This window comes from Cebidichthys violaceus, unplaced genomic scaffold (genome assembly GCF_023349555.1).
Source record: "Cebidichthys violaceus isolate CVI_PGR_0920_01 unplaced genomic scaffold, fCebVio1.0.p SCAF_68, whole genome shotgun sequence".
NCBI classification, from domain to species: domain Eukaryota; kingdom Metazoa; phylum Chordata; class Actinopteri; order Perciformes; family Stichaeidae; genus Cebidichthys; species Cebidichthys violaceus.
Window position 1 is genome coordinate 75,681 of NW_027176905.1, and position 17,553 is coordinate 93,233.

The 17,553-nt window shown below is 39.3% G+C and overlaps 1 protein-coding gene across 3 annotated transcripts in view; it reads left to right on the forward strand.

Annotated features, from left to right (window-relative positions):
• Positions 1-2,210: 2,210 nt before the first annotated feature.
• Positions 2,211-17,553, forward strand: part of rabgap1l (RAB GTPase activating protein 1-like) — an 87,716-nt gene continuing 72,373 nt past the window's right edge. For 2 of the 3 annotated variants that reach the window (XM_068734897.1, XM_068734898.1), the window contains exons 1-10: positions 2,211-2,302; positions 6,922-7,141; positions 7,569-7,722; positions 9,634-9,838; positions 10,053-10,227; positions 10,641-10,798; positions 11,510-11,620; positions 13,258-13,324; positions 14,024-14,126; positions 16,510-16,676. In XM_068734897.1, coding sequence (XP_068590998.1) covers positions 7,004-7,141; positions 7,569-7,722; positions 9,634-9,838; positions 10,053-10,227; positions 10,641-10,798; positions 11,510-11,620; positions 13,258-13,324; positions 14,024-14,126; positions 16,510-16,676 — 1,278 coding nt within the window. In that variant the 5' untranslated portion in view covers positions 2,211-2,302; positions 6,922-7,003. The remainder of the gene's footprint in view (positions 2,303-6,921; positions 7,142-7,568; positions 7,723-9,633; positions 9,839-10,052; positions 10,228-10,640; positions 10,799-11,509; positions 11,621-13,257; positions 13,325-14,023; positions 14,127-16,509; positions 16,677-17,553) is intronic. The other variant, XM_068734899.1, reaches the window with a different exon arrangement.

The window sequence follows — 17,553 nt, forward strand, 5'->3', positions numbered from 1 at the left end:
GGATAACAGTAATGCCTCCAACTAAGATATCTACATATAGTTTAGGATGTTGTGCATCCCTGGGAACAATAACTTTGGATCTTAAACAAACTGTTTGATAAATATAGCTTTTGAAAAAAAAGTGGTTTTGTGGCACAACTTGCCCCCGGTACGGGGTAAGTTGTGCCATTAAAGAGAATACACTGGGGTAAATTGTGCCATTGATAATTGAAGTAAAACAGATCATTTTAATCTCACAAACAATAATGCTATATAAAAGCAAGACAAATTCAATACAAATTACTTATTTAACGTTTATTTAAAGTTTTAACAACATCAAAGGCCACTTTTCTATAACAAGGCCTATACCGTCACATGAACACCTAATTGACTCTTCGGCCTTCTACTGAACATCCCACTTGTCAATGCTGCAGGGGAATGTGAATTTATGCTCCCTTCTGGCTGTACCACCAAGTTTTTGTGGTGTGGGTAGTTTCTTGAGCACATCACCTCTAGGGATGACTCCTTCATCATTCTCTCTAAATGTGAAGATGGGCTTTCCATCAACAGACCTCTTACAACTTTGCTTCAGAAACTTTGCACTGATCTCGTCACCTTTAACATTCTCCACCAATCCAACATAATTATAGGATTTGGATTTTTTACCTGCAAACTTCACAATGACAAAGTCACCAGCAGACAGATCTTTGTCACCATCATCTTTATCACGCTGGACATCTGAACTCTCATAATCAGTGCCATCGCTAAGTGGAAACTTTAGAGAGGTTATCAAAGAACTCCCCCATGTTGTGCTTATTAAAGGCAGTAGCTCTTCCAAGAGAGGTTGCTTCAGGAACGTGGCATGCCAAATGGTATTGTGCTTTAAAGGCATTGAACCAATCAGGTCCAAGAGAAGGTTAAAAGTTTATCAGCACATTGCAGTTTACATTCAGATTTAGGCTAAGTTGAAACTATCCGCTCCAAATAACTATCCAATAACCTATACTTCATCTAACCTGCTTTTTTGTCTCTGGTCCAGCTGGCAGGCATGTCAATGTTATTTCTTTGTGCGAACTCAAAAGCCAGTTCACGGCATTTCATGGCACCTATGCCATGAAACATTGCTGCTAGTGTCTTAATATGGTCAGCAAGCTCTTTCTCCATGGTCTCATTGAAGACATGTTTGGCAGCTGCTGTTCTTTCATAGCCTGGCTTTGTTACTTCTCCTATTTTTTTCTTATCCATATATCTTTTTATGGTCATCCTGCAGATCTTCATCTCCTTTCCAACCTGACGTATGGTCTTTCCCTGTTGCACCTCTTTCACTGCTCTTTCCAACTCCTCCTCCTCAAGAGGAGTTGAAACCCTGTCTGTCTTCCGTTTGTATTTGTGTGGCATGATGGTCTAAAATTAAGAATATCACATAGTTTTAGTGATCAAATGTAAGAATACAATATACAATAACAATAAAATATAATAAAGTAATATATAGTAAAAAATCATAAGTTGGGTTAAGTTGTGCCAGTGGCACAACTTAACCCAGGCCCTTTGGCACAAATTACCCCAGACCCACCATTTTGAAAAAAATGCATCCCCCAGCTGTTTTGAGCTGGCATCATGCTAACTGTATAGACTCATGCTGTAGCTTACTAAAGCACTAAAACATGTGTGAACTGTTTTCAAAGTTATCTATAATTGTTCAAACACAGCAATCAAAAAACCTTGATCACATGACCAACTTCTTCTATGGTTTTCTAGATAACAGGGGTGGCACTACTTGCCCCTTGACACAAATTACCCCACTCTCCCCTATGCCTATTCAATTATTATTAATTCAATAAAACATATTTTTCCAGAGATATTTCGACATTTAAGCTAATAATTGTCACGAGGCAAACGACCACTTTCTGATGCTGAAATTCATTTTTAGAACAAAGCATTCATTTATGCATTCATTCATTTCATATTTGCCAATTTGATTATCCAACTAGAAAGGACACATTTTTATCATTTCAAAATGTGTCCTTTCTAAGTCAAAAATAAATGTTTCTGTGCATACAGTATGCACATACACCTACATGACAGAGCTGAAGAATAATCGTAAATTCGTTAAAAAAATCGTAATTCCGAAATAGAAATCATTTGTCCATTGTGAGCCGGACACTCTGCAGCCGTACAGCGCATGCGTGTAATTACGCTAACATTCCAAACCGGAAGGTATGTCACTAAACTCCCTTGTGATTCATCTTCTTAAACATATACGATCTTCGCTACAACTGCTCTGACAGCTAGCAAGTGAGCAACTCCTCTACGCTCTCAACAAGTAAGTTGACAGCTCTTTTTCTCAACGTACGTGTTGGTTTCAGTGTCGCGTTTACACGCAGTGAGAATAGGAACCTTGTTTTCCTTCTCTTTTCTCGTCCTCTTCCTCCGGAGTCGGGCGGGGTGTCGCTGAGTGAGCTCGCTCCTCCAAATAGTGGTCCAACTGTTTTGGACTTCGAGCTGGTTAGCGTTAGCCAAACTTAGCTTTAGCTCGCAGGTCCAGCCTGGCACACATAGGTACTTCCTCTTTAGCTTGCTTTCACCTGTTCTGGTAGCGAGCTCCTTGTTTACAGATCTACTTGTGTCAAATGTTATTCTATTTATGTTGTTATGAAATGGCTGTGGTGACTGCACGGATGAGTTAGCTTGCCACCAGCTAATTCTGCCTTGAGTGTCTGTCTGTGTGTGTTGTTTGTATTAACAAACGCGAGCTGCTGTGAGATGAGTCTGTCAATATGTCAAGTACCTTGTCATTTTCATTGGCCCCTCCTAAATGTGCGTGTTGATAGAGAGAAGCTGCCATGTTATGCCTGCTGATGATGCTGTGAGAGACTGTGATGTGCTCCATCCAGGCCTGCAGAAACCAACGAGAGCAGCAATAACAGTGTACTGCAGTAATGAGTGAGAATACCTTAACCAACACAGAGAAAGACCCCACAGTCACTATATACAAACACTGACAGCTGGCTCCTCAGCTGGAGAAAATTATCATAAACATTTTAATTTATTATTGGTCATTAGGTGACTCTTTTTGGAAATGAACCATTCATCCACAGAATTTGTGTTTAGTTAAGAAAGGGCTCATAAGGCTGTTGTTTGACATATTCCAGTTGAGTTTTAGTTGACTGGAGGGCTGACAGGTGTTTAGTAGAACATGTGTCGGTACCAAAGTGAACTCACTGTGGCTGCCAGCATTTGTTCTCCAGGATTTGTCTCTGGCTGACTTGAGAAAGCTGAGACTTAAACATCCACAAGACATACCTGAAGCAGGACCAGGAGTAAACAAAAATATCAACGTGTTTCATTCAGACTTTAAAATGATAATAACAAGTTTGACTTCATTTAGCCCCATAAGAGAAGAGTTACTCCAAACAAGGACACTCAATTGACGTCAACTACATTATTTTGTTATAATAAAGTCCTACATTGTTCATAGGCTGTTAAGTTGAGTTTCACTTTTAGCCCTTTTGCAGTTGCAGCTATGAAGTAATCGGGAGTTGGACTTGGTTTAGAATTGCTCAAGCTGCTTCAGTTGATATAAGCAACATTTTAAAATGATGTAGAGCTACGATAAGTTGATTAATCACACATATTTTGATAATCATTTAAGTTCATGAAAAAGCAATTGCTTTTTTCAGCACTTGACCAGCAGTCTCTTGAACAGCAGATTGTGGATGTTTGAACAAACTGGAATGAACAGGTAGTCTGATACGGGCCAGGCTTTAGCATTGGCACTAAACCAAAGTGGCCTTTTGTTGTGTGTCTTGATGGAGCGGTGTTTCTTTGTCACGTAGGAACTAGTTTATTCTAAAGTAGCCCTCGACAGCCAGCCAGAGAACTAACCAGTATAGCAGGAATTAAATACCTTACATTTCACATTGATTAATTAGATTTACTTCATTATGTAGTCTATTCATAGTCTTGTATGCAGTAGTACAAGTTGTCATAACATCGTACTTCAGTTAGAAACAAGTGATTCAATGGCGCGTGTAAGGTGTCGCTGAAAGCAGACCCTCTTATGTTCACCAACAAGCCTCCAAGCAGGTTTCAGTCCCAGTTCTAGAAGAGAATGAAAGGTTCCTCTCTGTGGGGTTTTGTGGAGAGTCACCTGGCTCAATCTCGTTCATGTTACGACTGAATGAGGTTACTTGTAACAAGCTGTGCGATGGACGCTTTTGCACAGAAAGGTTCCCAGGAACATTGATATGTACGGTGATGTGATGAAATAAAGAAAGATTGCACAAATGTGAAGATATTAAAGTAATACTGTCCTAAAAAGGCTACCCATAGAAAAGGTTTACCACGCTGCAATGACAGGGCTGCTCACTGTGCTTATCTTCCATCATCATTCTGAGGTAGAAAAGATGCAGTCAGCAGGTTGGGCAGTCTTACCTTTGTTCCTCACTCGAAGGTCTGCAGTCATATATAGATTGAGTTAGATTGAGGCACAAGTCAGACATGTAGCCACGATTATCTACAACCAAAAGAGACGCCAAGCCAAATGCATTGGCTTTCACCGACTGAAGAGATGGTAGTCAAAGGGAAAAGCTGCGATATTGTGTTTCAGTATTCATGTGTGTCTGTTGACATCTGTAACAAAACAGCGAGACCCATAGAAACACACACACACACACACACACACACACACACACACACACACACACACACACACACACACACACACACACACCCTCAAAGATGTAACGTGTCCGGTTAGCCCTGTGCCTTGTGGGTGTTGTTCCGCACTGTCCTCACCACGGGCCACTCACAGTTTCCATACAGCCAGTGGTTATGTAGCAAGGCAACTAACTACGACCGTACTGGAGGAGCAGGCCGGTAATGACTGGGTGCAAACTTGCTCCTGAGTTTACAGTTTGAGTTCCAGCCAAAGAGGAAGCCGGGGAGGGAGAGAGAATCTGTACTTACAGTCAACATTAAGTAATTATGATTAATAGCCAGTTCATTGTGGCTGGAGTATGTTTAACCCATGCATCAAATCCAGTATGATTTTTAAAAGAAGAGACATGTGATGATGATCCAACTGAGCCAATGCATACTTTTGCTCTCTATGCCATAATGTTCCTTCTCATTGCAGCTTCTTCCGTAAGTGAAGAAAATGCTGCTGTGTAATTGAATAAGTGTGATTTGAGCACATGACCCTTTTGCTTTGCTCATGTATGTGGGTGTGTACATTTGTGTGTATGAATCCCTGTTGTATGCATGTAATCTTGTCACTGTGTATGAATGAATGAATGCCTCCTTCATGCTTTTGGTCTCAACTATGTGTGTTTGCATCATAACTCAAATATAAATGTCTTTGTCCATAAAATGTCCAAAAATAGGAGGAAATGCCCATCACAATTTCTTCAAGTCCAAAGAGACATTTTCAAATGTCTTGTTCTGTCCGATCAACAGTCCAAAACAAATATATTTAGTTAATAATTATATGAAACAGAGAAAAGTAGCATGTCTTCGCAACTTAGAAGCTGAAACAATTACATTTTAGCCAAAATTACTCAAATGATTAATTGATTACTAAAATAATGTTTTTGATCAACTGATCTCTGGTTTTAGTAAATTTGTAAATGTGTTTAGCATGAGGTCAATAAGTGTTGAAACCAAAACAATAGGTCCGCCAGGCTTCATTAATTTTTGCTGATCAGTGCAGAAACAGTACTGTACAGAACTGTTACAAAACACGTCCTTTATTATGGGTGTTTTGTTTATTTATGCTTACTTAGTTTTTTATAGTCATGTTTCAACCAGCTGTGCTTGAAGACATGTTGACAAAACGAATGAGCCAGCAAGATCTAACATGTAGAGGCAATGGGCTGATACAGATGTGCAGACAGACTGTCAGTGCTTTTCTTTACATAGAGTCCACAAGACTAACAGAAACTGAGACACATTTAGAATGTTTACGTTTGAAACTTTGAAGTGGTCTATATTTTATGTTTGTATGTGTTTTATGTATAGTTGTGATGTCAAAACTGTAACGAAATGCTGACGGTTTGTCTAAAGGCACAGTTTCTGAATGCGGGCTGTGTGCATTTCTCCGTTGATTGAGCGTTTCAATACTTTCACAATATTCATATAGCACTTAGACCTGCTTTATAATGACTGAATACAATATAGGACCTTTAACATTTAGCCCAGTTGATACTTAGAATGTAGTCTGAAGTATTATAAACTTGTGTTTGCCACGGAGCTTATTTTCTGCAATTATCCAAAATCCAATGTAAAAATCCCGCCGGCTTATTGTCGAGCGAACCAGTGCGATGCTAACGTGCGGGCTGGCCTTCAAATTTGTATTTAGTGGTTTCTACTATCGACAGCATGTTCAACTGCTGGTGGCAGAATACTAAATATCACATTTCTCAGTCTACAAAGTTTACTATCAAATGCTTGAATGAGGAAATAGGACCAAACAGAAATGTGGCTGCCAGCTTGGACTTGTCAGACACTGTGACAAGCCCTTATCACACCCTAAGCACCGCAAACAATTTTAAGAATTGTGGAACAGCAGATTTGTGGTAACGCTTACAAATTGTGCTCATTTCTGTGCTGGTGTCATTACCTCAAAGATGACAGGGGGCTTAGAATAACTTAAATAAATAACACAATATGGCCTGCAAACCAGGGAGTTGTTTGGCCAGTGCCTGGCATTTCCTTTCTGTACTGCATGGGTGTGTTTGGGTTTGGCATTACACATCGCAATGACAACATTGCACACGGTACATCAACTGTGATGTAATAAACCTTCTTTTATTCGCCAGTGTTAATAGATCCTAGACAGATGCACCACCGCCTACGTTGTGTAGTACTCTCAATCACTAAGATAATCTTGTAACTCTTTCAGTAGGAAGTATAGTCTAATGCAATATGTTTGTCTTCCCACAGAGCTGGGCGGACCAGTCGGGACAGGGAAGGGGAGAGCTTTAACCCTGGTCTCCCCAGCCGGCCCCGAGTAAACCAGCCAGCCATGGACGACCGCTCCTCACTTGGAAAAGTCAGCAGCTCTACCGAGTCCGTCGCCACCGTCACCAGTGAGGAGTTTGTTCTGGTACAGACTAGTGCCGCAGGGTCACCGCAGGGCTCCGAGGGCAAACCAAGACTCAAGGTGAGAACCAGACATGGACACACTTTTACACTTGACTTGAACGCTACAATATGTCATTTTTATTCCCCCAAAGAACACACATGAGGCCACCCGAGTGCTGGTGGATGATATTGTGTTCCAGAATGAATTGCAATAAATTATATTATTATTGTAAGACCATTTTATGCCACTGATATAATGTTGATATAATAGCATAATAATGTACGTACACATATGCAATGAACTTTTATTTGTCAAGAACATTTAGACATTGGAGCAGGAATTTTAAAATTTGAATATATCCTTTTGCCAAAGTGCTGACTCAGTCCAGGAAGCTCCACTCTGTCTTCTGTCTTCCTGCTTCTTTATTCTCACCCCATTTTATCTGTCCCTTGTTTTTCCTTCGCTGTCATACCCAATTTTTGTTCTCTTTTCTTCTCTCCCTCAGATGTCTTGGAATGGGAGTGATCAGCTGGAGAAAGCTATGGAGGAGGTGTTGGATGATGACGATGAGGTGAAGGTGGAGAAGAGCAATGTGGAAAAGATGGAGAAGCACAGGGACCCAGAGAGCCAAGTCCTGGAGCCCCGATCTGCAGGTCTAGGTCCATTTATAGTCATTGTGTCTAATTGTAGCTTGTCAGCTGTTCATTCACCTAAACAGGCATCAAAACATATCAACTATATTGTTCCCAGTGTATTAATGGTCTTTCCTTTTTAAGCAATGTATTACTGCCCAAAGGCAGCTGATTGAGTCTTTCTGTTTGGCACCGTACACAAACACTGCAGCTTAAACTTTCCTGAATTGTTTTGCTAAATCAATTAGTTAAATCAGATCATACCACTGTCTCTGTGACAGTATGCATATTGTCATATTTTAGTGAGATATATCATTAAACATGTGGGACAATGCATAACAACAAATAGAATATTTGATGGATCAGTTCAGTCAAAACTCGGGCCGTAATGTAAAAATGTTGCAAACGAAAATATTTTCTTTTGTTTTTATTTTTTTGCACGTCGTTATCACTTCAAATTATTGTGAGGAATCTTTTTTTTTTTTTTTTTTTCTCTGAAGTTCAAGTGAGTGGAAATAACAATGTACAAAGCAGAAAAATGTAGTAGACTGCATGGCATTGACATACCAAAATATGGTATTGCGATATCAGATTAGCAAGGCTAGTACCTGAACTCTCTGACATTGGCTTGACTGTTCTGTAAATCAGCAAGGACAGGTTGGAACTGACCGCTTAACAAACAAAAACAACACACTCGCAGTGGTCAACGATATACTGCAGTAGCACTTCCAGGGTTACAACTTCCAGACTACAGTCCCTGTGGGAAACTTTAGGGTTGCATTATGAGCATCCTTAAGTCTTGGTTTCAGTCCTGGTACTGCTTTAAATCCAAAATATCTAGTACCCTGTAACATTTAATGTGCTTGTCTGGAGAGTGATGTAAACTCACTCTTTCCTTTAGAGACCGGCAGCTTCAGCTCATCAAACACTTCATTAGGTCTTCCGGTGAAGCTCCTTACTTTTAGGTAAAATGAAAGTGCAAGTGATACCATGTGTTACAGAGGAAGGAAGCACATGTCTGTCTCTCTTCAGACTAACAGTGCATTAGCAATGTTGTCAACAATGGAGTTTGTAGCACGACAAACACAAAATCAAGGTGTGTCAAAACTGTTTCACATTACTATGTCACTATTTTTTAAGCATACTGTGGTCTGAAAATCAGGAGAAACTGTTTAATTATTTTCATATGTGCCTTACGTATGTCAGTAGTTGCCAACTCTTCCTGTATGTACAAACTTAGTTCAACCCCAAACAATTAAAAAAATATATAAATAAATAAATTGAATACTTTTATTTAATTTTATTAATTTTTTTAGAACTCAAGATGGAAAGTTTTACTCATGGACTACTACTAGTCAAGTACTACTCATCTTTACGTATTAACTTGCAGTTTCTTATTTCTTTGCAGTGGTGCTAGTGTTTTGTGTTTTACTACTGCTGAGTTAAAGAGGAAGTGGTTAGTGCAATTGTGTCAAATAATAGCCAGTCAGCAGTGGAAGTCCAGCTGCTGCTCTCATTGTTCTGCTTCCTGTTTGCAAAGTGTGAAAGTACCAGGTCAAAGGTAATTTCAGAGAAGACCCCCAAACTTCCCATGTAGTTCTCTTTCACCTTCTGCTTGTCTTTACTTCTTCCCAGTTGAGTTTTTGCAGTTTTCTCTTGTCTGTTTCTATCTTCTCTTAAATACACTGGTCCGTTGTAGAGCTGTAAGGCCACAGGATGTGACTTTTTTTTCTCACGATACCTTGATAGCATGCCAGATTCATACCATACAGTGTTGTTGAAAGCTGATAATACAATTGTTATATTATTATTAAAATCTTACTGGACAGCAGAGAAACGGGCATCGGTTTAGCTTAGACTACGGACAGAATACCCCCAGAACATGTTTCAACTTTTCAGGAAAATGAACAATATCACAATCTCTCCGTTTGTCCACAGAACCATGTCCAGCAACTTCCAGCCCCACAGTGCAGGAGGAGGACAGTGTCCAGTTCAACAAGCTGTCCTACCTCGGCTGCACCTGGGTCAAAGCCCCTCGCAACGAGGCAGAGGCACAGAGGGCCATGGTCACCCTACGGGCTGAAAGCGCCATCCCCATCCCCATCACCCTGCATGTTCCCTGTGGACCAGACGGCTCCGTCAGGTCAGCCACACATTCACACAGACACTGTGTATATTGAGACCTGGATCGATTAAAATGGCCTGTGATAAAAGGGCAGTAGAATATATTCCATATGCCATGGAATCGGTGTGCAAAATACTAGGTTCAACCAGGTTTCTTTAATCTGCTGTTAAACTGATTCTAAGTCTGGAGCAAAATGCCATTTTCACCTGTCGAATAAAACGACTCTCCCCAGGATTGTGGACCAGGCCTCTGGTACAGAAATCGCCTCATTCCCTATCTACAAGGTGTTGTTCTGTGCTCGTGGAAAGGAGGGTTCGGTGGAAAGTGACTGTTTCTCCTTCACTGAGAGTTACCGGAGCTCTGAGGACTTCCAGATTCACGTCTTCTCCTGCCACATCAAAGAGGCCGTGAGTCACATACATGTATTCCACATGACAAACTGTAGCTCAACATGGTTTTCACTCCGCTGTGGAGCACGATCCCACAACATTAGACACAAGTTGGCTTTAAAGGTGAGTTACTTTGTCAACATGGCAGTGTGAACCAGAACCAGAACAACAGAGGGCACTGTTTCCCTCTATTGTGTTTTCTCAATGATGTCCAGTTTTATTTTACTCTTGTCGTTGTTACTATCCTTTAATTCTCATGTTCTGTTCATTTGTATTTGCATATATTGATTATATTTACTAATTTCCTTCCATAACATCAGCTTTTTCTTAAAGGAAAAAAGTCTATTCCATTTTGATTTTTTTTTCTTCCTAATCTTTTCTACTTCCTTGTTTTTCTTCCTATAACATTTCTGTTTTCCTTTTCCATCCAGGTCAGTCGTATCCTGTACAGTTTCTCTACAGCATTTCGGCGTTCTTCACGGCCGGCAGACATCAGGGACACGGCGCTGTCCAGTCTGCCTGATGGAGACCTCTACACCTTCACTGTGTCGTTAGAAATAAAAGAGGATGATGGCAAGGGCAACTACAGGTACTTTGTCCACACACAGACACACTACACTTAAATTATATAGGTGTCTCTGAGTATAATGCTTCTATAAATTTACAAAAGGTATATTCATATCACATTAAATGTGTTAAATTGTATGACAATTCAAGAAGAATGATGGTGCTGCATTATAGTTTGATCATCTGGTACCATTATGCCATTTTTTAGGAAAGCACTGCGATACATGTAAATTACACCTAATAAACGCATACTGTGTGTTTCTTATCAGCTCAAGGCTGTTGGTATCACAGATAAGTTGATTGTTGGAAAGCTTTAATATGCTGCTGCAATACTGTTTTATCTTAACTGTTATTGTTCAGAGAGTGTAAAGCTTATCGGCACAGTAAGACAATCATTCATTTTCACAAGCCGTCATATATTGAGTATTTTAGTGATGGATTTTCATTTTCTGTTCTCTTCTGAAATAAAGTAGCCCAGTAGTTGTTTTGAATGCACAGCAGACACCCATAAAATATAATGCATTTGGCGGACTTGAGGAAAGATATGTGCTATTTTATCTCTAACTCGGCTACTCGTATTAAGGTAATGACGATATAGCAACAAAACAAACTGGCATTAAGACGGAGAAAACAATAATATAAAACATTTCAAAATGCACCTAAAATTTTCATTATAGAACACCACAGAACAATAATACACAAAATCTAACCCCCCTGTTCTTCCCCTCTACAGTCCAGTGCCTAAGGACAGAGATAAATTCTACTTCAAGCTGCGACAGGGCGTTCAGAAGAAGGTCGTGGTTTCAGTTCAGCAAATGTGCAACAAGGAGCTGGGCATCGAGAGGTGAGGATTACTGTGAAAAGAGATGATGCATGACAATGTCCTAGTAACCTTCCATTGGGGGGGGGTTATTCATCACCCATTCTTCAGGAGGGATTTAATCTTATTTACTGTATAGTTTAGGTTTCCCCCAGGTAATCTTGCACTTGGCTTTCCAAAAGTTAGGAATTGACAGACATCAAATGTCTACATATCTATCTTTACTTCCACAAACGCTTTGCTTTTTGTGGTTGTTTTTTTGTATATGGTTAGCTTAACTTACTATACTTCAGAAAGCGACTTGCCTTTTCATCTCTATTTGTGCTGTAACCACCAGAGATTGTAAGGCAGCTGGCTCAGTGGGACAAATATGCTTAACTAAAGGAGTTAATGATGCAGAGCTCAAAAACACTGCTCTAAACATATGCTGGGTATTCACACAGCATACAGGATCTATAGTATTGTTATAAACTTCATTCTGGTAAATTAAACAATGACTTCACAGATTAAAGAACCAGGTTGGCTTGTTTTCACAAGGACAGTGCACATACTCAGTGGTCAAATATTGCAGAGGGAAAGCAATAAGAACAACAAAAGAAAAAGTAAAATGAGTCAAGCCACCCAAATAGAGCGTAATAAAAATAACGCCCCAACAGAGGAATACTGGTGTAGTTAAATCATTTCCCAGCAATTTCATTTGTATGTGTTTACATGCTCTAGCAGCATGGCAGCACCAAAGAACTAGGTCATCCTTATCACTCCCCTCCTTTCTTCTCCATTCCCTCACCTCCTATCGCTATCAGAGGGAGACAGACACCTGCCCTCTCCTTTATTTTTAGCCTCTATGGAAACCCCTATTGTGTTCACAACTGATCCTTTCTGAGGGGCTCGGTTTAATGGATGCTGTACAGAAGTCTTTATATCCACTCTTACAAATCCTGTTGAAATATCACTTTAATAGGACACTTATCTTTAAAACTCAGTATGAGCCTTCCTGAGTCCTGGTTTATGGCTGAGTTGACTATAAATGTATTCTTGTACAATGCATTTCTGCAAGATTCCCCTGCTGACCACTTGATGGCACCTCCTACCCAAAGCTGAAGGGACTTTACTGTAACTAGTGATTATGATGAATGACCTGGAAACAACGTAAACCATGCTGCTTCAGTATAGTGCAAGACATTAGATATGTTGTGCATTAAAAACAGAAGTTTGCCTGTTCTATATTTTTGTAATTTGAAAATGACTCATGTTTTTTTTTTTTACTTCCTGTGTGTCTATGTTGCCCTTTCCTGTTTGAGGGATGCAGCCAGCAGTGACAGGGAGAGCTGGGTCGTTTATCACCCTGAAGGAGCTTAGATATGCTAGGCTAGAGCTTTTTTCAGATCATTTTAATTTTGGCCAAGATAATATATTTATGACCAATGTGCAATACTGGTGCTTGAAGCCATTCAGTGTCAGCTTAATACCTCAACGATTATAAGGCGTTATTACAATATTAATGAGGGTAGTTTGGTCACTTGAGTTGTTTCACATATTTCAGTTTCCTTTCCCTCCCAAGACTTACTTTGATTCCCTCTGCTGCTGACTGCAGACTGTAACTCTGCAGTGGAATTGGTGATTATTGATTTGTGATTGTACCTCCTGTGTCTTCCCTCTAGGTGTTTTGGGATGCTGCTGAGTCCAGGACAGAAAGTCTGCAACAGCGGCATGCATCTACTAGACATGGTGAGCAGAACTCACCTCAGCTAATTTAACCAGCTTTTTATTTGTTTTATTTACACCTAAATTAGCATATCCAGAGTAATGGATCTGCAGGTTAATAATATATTCACCCACTGTAGTTAAAGGAAACCTTCATCCGTAAAATTAACATTTCTATATGAATTACTCAGCGTGTGTTACCTTGAACTCTTGAAGAAAACCTTGTTTTTTTTACACATGCCTCCACGGTGAATGGAGAATCCAAGAACGGACATAAATTTTATTATTTATTATTATTATTTATTATCCATGATGATTTGAAATAAATAGGGACCGCGTTAAACAGCTGCAAACTATATCAAAACATCTGTTTACAAACTCTAACACAACTCGTGCAGTGTAATCCAAGTCTTGTTTACACAGTTGTTTGCTAATTATTTCCCAAACACATGCATCTTCACCCAAATTCTTACTCTTAAAAACACTAAAGCCACTGCCGTCTCATGCTTCAAAGTTTCCTTCAAGAAATCGTGGTGAGTAATTGATGCTCATCAAATGGTTATTTTAAGTGTGAAGTATTTCTCTAACCTGCATTTTTCTTTGTTCCAGTTTGAAACTGTTATTGGGTGCCTGTTCAAAATGTTACATCGACCTATATTGATATTTAACATTAATCATTTTGCAAAAAACAAGTACATAATCCTTGCATTAATACCTACACAGGCGTCGATGGGGAAGAGCTCTGACGGGAAGGCCTATGTGATCACTGGAACCTGGAACCCCAACATGGCGGCCTTCCAGCTGCTGAATGAAGACACACCTAAAGGTGAGGAGAGTTATTGTCCCCCTAAATGTTATGTCACTCAGATTGCAATATAATTTACTGTATATCCAGAGTAGCTGTGAATTATTTAATCATTTAGTCATGTGTCACTGAGCAAAACTAGCAATCGTTTGACTTAAAAATAATAATAAATCTATTGCACATAACAGCAATTTGTATCCTTTTTTGATTAATTGATTAATCAAAAGTTTTGCTGCATTTGCGTTTTGTGTCAAGCGGAACCCACCAGTTCTTGTTTACTGGTTGTTCACAAACACATATGAAGTAGGAATTATTTCCATACAGTATTGTCACATATAAGATGTGGGACTGCACAAAGCTCGAGGTCACGTCTGAGAATTATGCAGTGCTTGCATTGGAGCCTGGATGTGATAATTGCCTTCATTTATTCTCCAGCATAACATACAGCATTGTACCTGGCCTTGTGACCCAGTACTTGTCAAAGCCTGGCATGTTTTTTTTGCACATCGAAGCGTGAATCGTGTCAGGCAGCAGAGCTAACAGAGCTGTGGACACTCAATCAAGTGAGAAATAGAACTAACAGCAGCATTTTGAGGACAGTATTCTCATGCGATTCACTTCGCAGTTCTGTCTGGCTTATAGCTATGCAGGTCTTTGAGCACAATACATTTTCCTCCTTTTAATTGTCTCTCTCCTAATAATACAACTTGATAACATAAGCCTGCAGGATTATTCTATTGCACACACAAACAATATATTCTATAATGACAATATACTCAGTTGATGAAATACTTTGGTCATATCTGTTTTCTGCACATTGAACTGTAGAACCTGACAAGTTCATAAAATATCGTTAAACACATTTTGTGTTATATTTAAGTTTTAAACAGTATTGAAATGTATGTTCATAAATCCAAACCCGCTCAGATTAACATATTGGAGTTGAACAAATTGATCATTATGTACTTGAGAGAAGACCAATTTTATTGTCTTTTTAAAGGGGAAGCATTTAGATGTGTTCAGAGCGGATCCCACAGAGTATCCAGGCACAGAGCTTGTCTAACCAAATACATCACAGCTAACAAGTTAGCACTTGGCAACTTGCTGACTCGAAGGCTGTTAAGAGTTTGACTTAAAGGTGGGTGGCAGGTCTGTCAAAGCAGTCTACCTCATGTGACTCTGACAGTAGAAAAGCCAGACTAACTTTAACACACACACACACACACACACACACACACACACACACACACACACACACACACACACACACACACACACACAGCTTTTTCTTGTAAATCTGCCCACATCCTGACTGGCATAGGTAATTCAGAGATGCTCAGAAGTTGATGATAGAATCCTAATCATGACGCACGCTTATAGTTAAATTATTTGTAAAAGAGTCATTTTAAAGTTGTATTTGAAGGGAATTATGTAGCATAGACAGTTACTTGTTTTTTATACGTTACCATGCATTTCAGTGTGGTGTGGAACTGGTGGTACTTTTCAAAGTGTAGTTTTCAAACCAGCTTAATTCCCTCAGAAGGCACTGGTCAGGGTCAAAATTCTTGTGGAGTAGTTTTCTGCTGAGCAAATAATCAGTTAATGGATTAATGATTAACTCGCAAGAAAAAAGTAAGCTCTTTGTCTTATATATATATATATATATATATATATATATATATATATATATATATATATATATATGGCAATATTACGGCAAACCGTAAACTATCTAAGAGTATCTGAATCTTCAAACAAGTCCTTTGCCCAAAAAAACCAAGTGCTTGATATTATCATAATTGCAATCTATATTAAGACACTGGTAGTTCATTTCTGTCCCTCCTCAGGTTGATTGTCTGTTTTCCATTTGTTTATTTAACATAATCATGAAGTGATCAGTTAGTTTGAAGCTCACATATCTTTGTGTATGAAGTTCCTGTTGTATAAGCCAAAACTTTTGTACTATGAATACAAGTATACCTTCCAGGGCTCGCCTTGCAGAATACACTTCTTCACCTACAGTAACAACTACATGTATGGACTTCAGTTGTGAAGGTGAAGATGAAGACATTAATGTTATGTCGTTATCCACTAGGGGGTGTGGCATCCCCACAGGACACATGGTGTGGATTTTCTGTCTCCCATTAGAGGCCAGTCAGATGAAAAGTGAAATCTCCTCAGCTTACAGTTGCATTTATGGATTTCTAAATGAATTGTAAAGTTTGTTATTCTAGATCTGAGTATTATATAGAATAGAAAAGAATACTGTAACTATGTCATTTAACAGTATATACGGTAGGCAAATGTTCTTCACTGACTGAACTCAAGCAAAAAGAAAGGAAACAAAGGAGTCTCTCATACTGCCTCCACAGTAACGTTGCTTTTCCTCTCTGGTTTGCTCCAGATAAGCAGGTCTTCATGACAGTGGCGGTGGACCTGGTTGTCACTGAGGTGGTGGAGCCAGTTCGCTTTCTGCTGGAAACTCTGGTCAGGGTATATCCATCAAACGAACGCTTCTGGTACTTCAGCCGCAAGACCTTCAGTGAGACCTTCTACCTCAAACTCAGACAGGTATCTCTACTAACTGTGACGACCCTCACAGAACCGGCACCAATTTTCATATTTTACATATAGTTAGGATCTTGCTGGCTTGCTAACACAAGGTTGGTTTGTATACAGTTTGTGATTAGGATTGGGCAATATGCCTATTTATACTGTAAGATATATTTATTTTTTGTCGACTGTCAATGATTTTGCCGCCCTGTTTACCCTGTGATAGCTATCCCTTTACCATTCTGGGTGTAGTGAGACAATGAGCAGCACTGCTTTGTGGTCATATTGGAGTTTTATGATTTTTGCATCTCTGAAGAAATATCTTTCATTCTTGATTTTTTTAATTCATCTTCCAGAAAACATCCAATCTCACAATATGTATATTGATATAACAAATTGCACATATTCTGATAGTGGATATGATTGCCCCCTACCTGATTGTTTGTTTTAGGGATTTTGGTTGCTCAATCAAGAAAACAGTTAAATGTTGTCCAAAAAAGATGCTTTTGCCAGTTTGTATTTCATCTAATTTGTTGAGAGTAGGATTGTTGTTGACAATGGGATTAATATCTTAAAATGAATGTGGTAATGATTTACCCGAGTTAAATTCATGGAAATAACCCCTTTTGATATTATTGTCAATATATAAAGCAGCGCCAATCCAATCTATTCTCCTTCTATGCTTATTGCAATAAGAGTAGTCAAACATGAACAAAATGTAATAACTTAAATGAATGATCAGAGGGATTCTGAGTAGAGACCTCTGGCACAGAAAGGTGTTAGCCATATTGCTTTCACAAGGTTATTTAAGTCAAGTTTATTGACATAGTCGAACATCATATATGTCTCAGAGGGCTTTACAGCCCACAACTCGTCAAACACTTTACGTCACAAC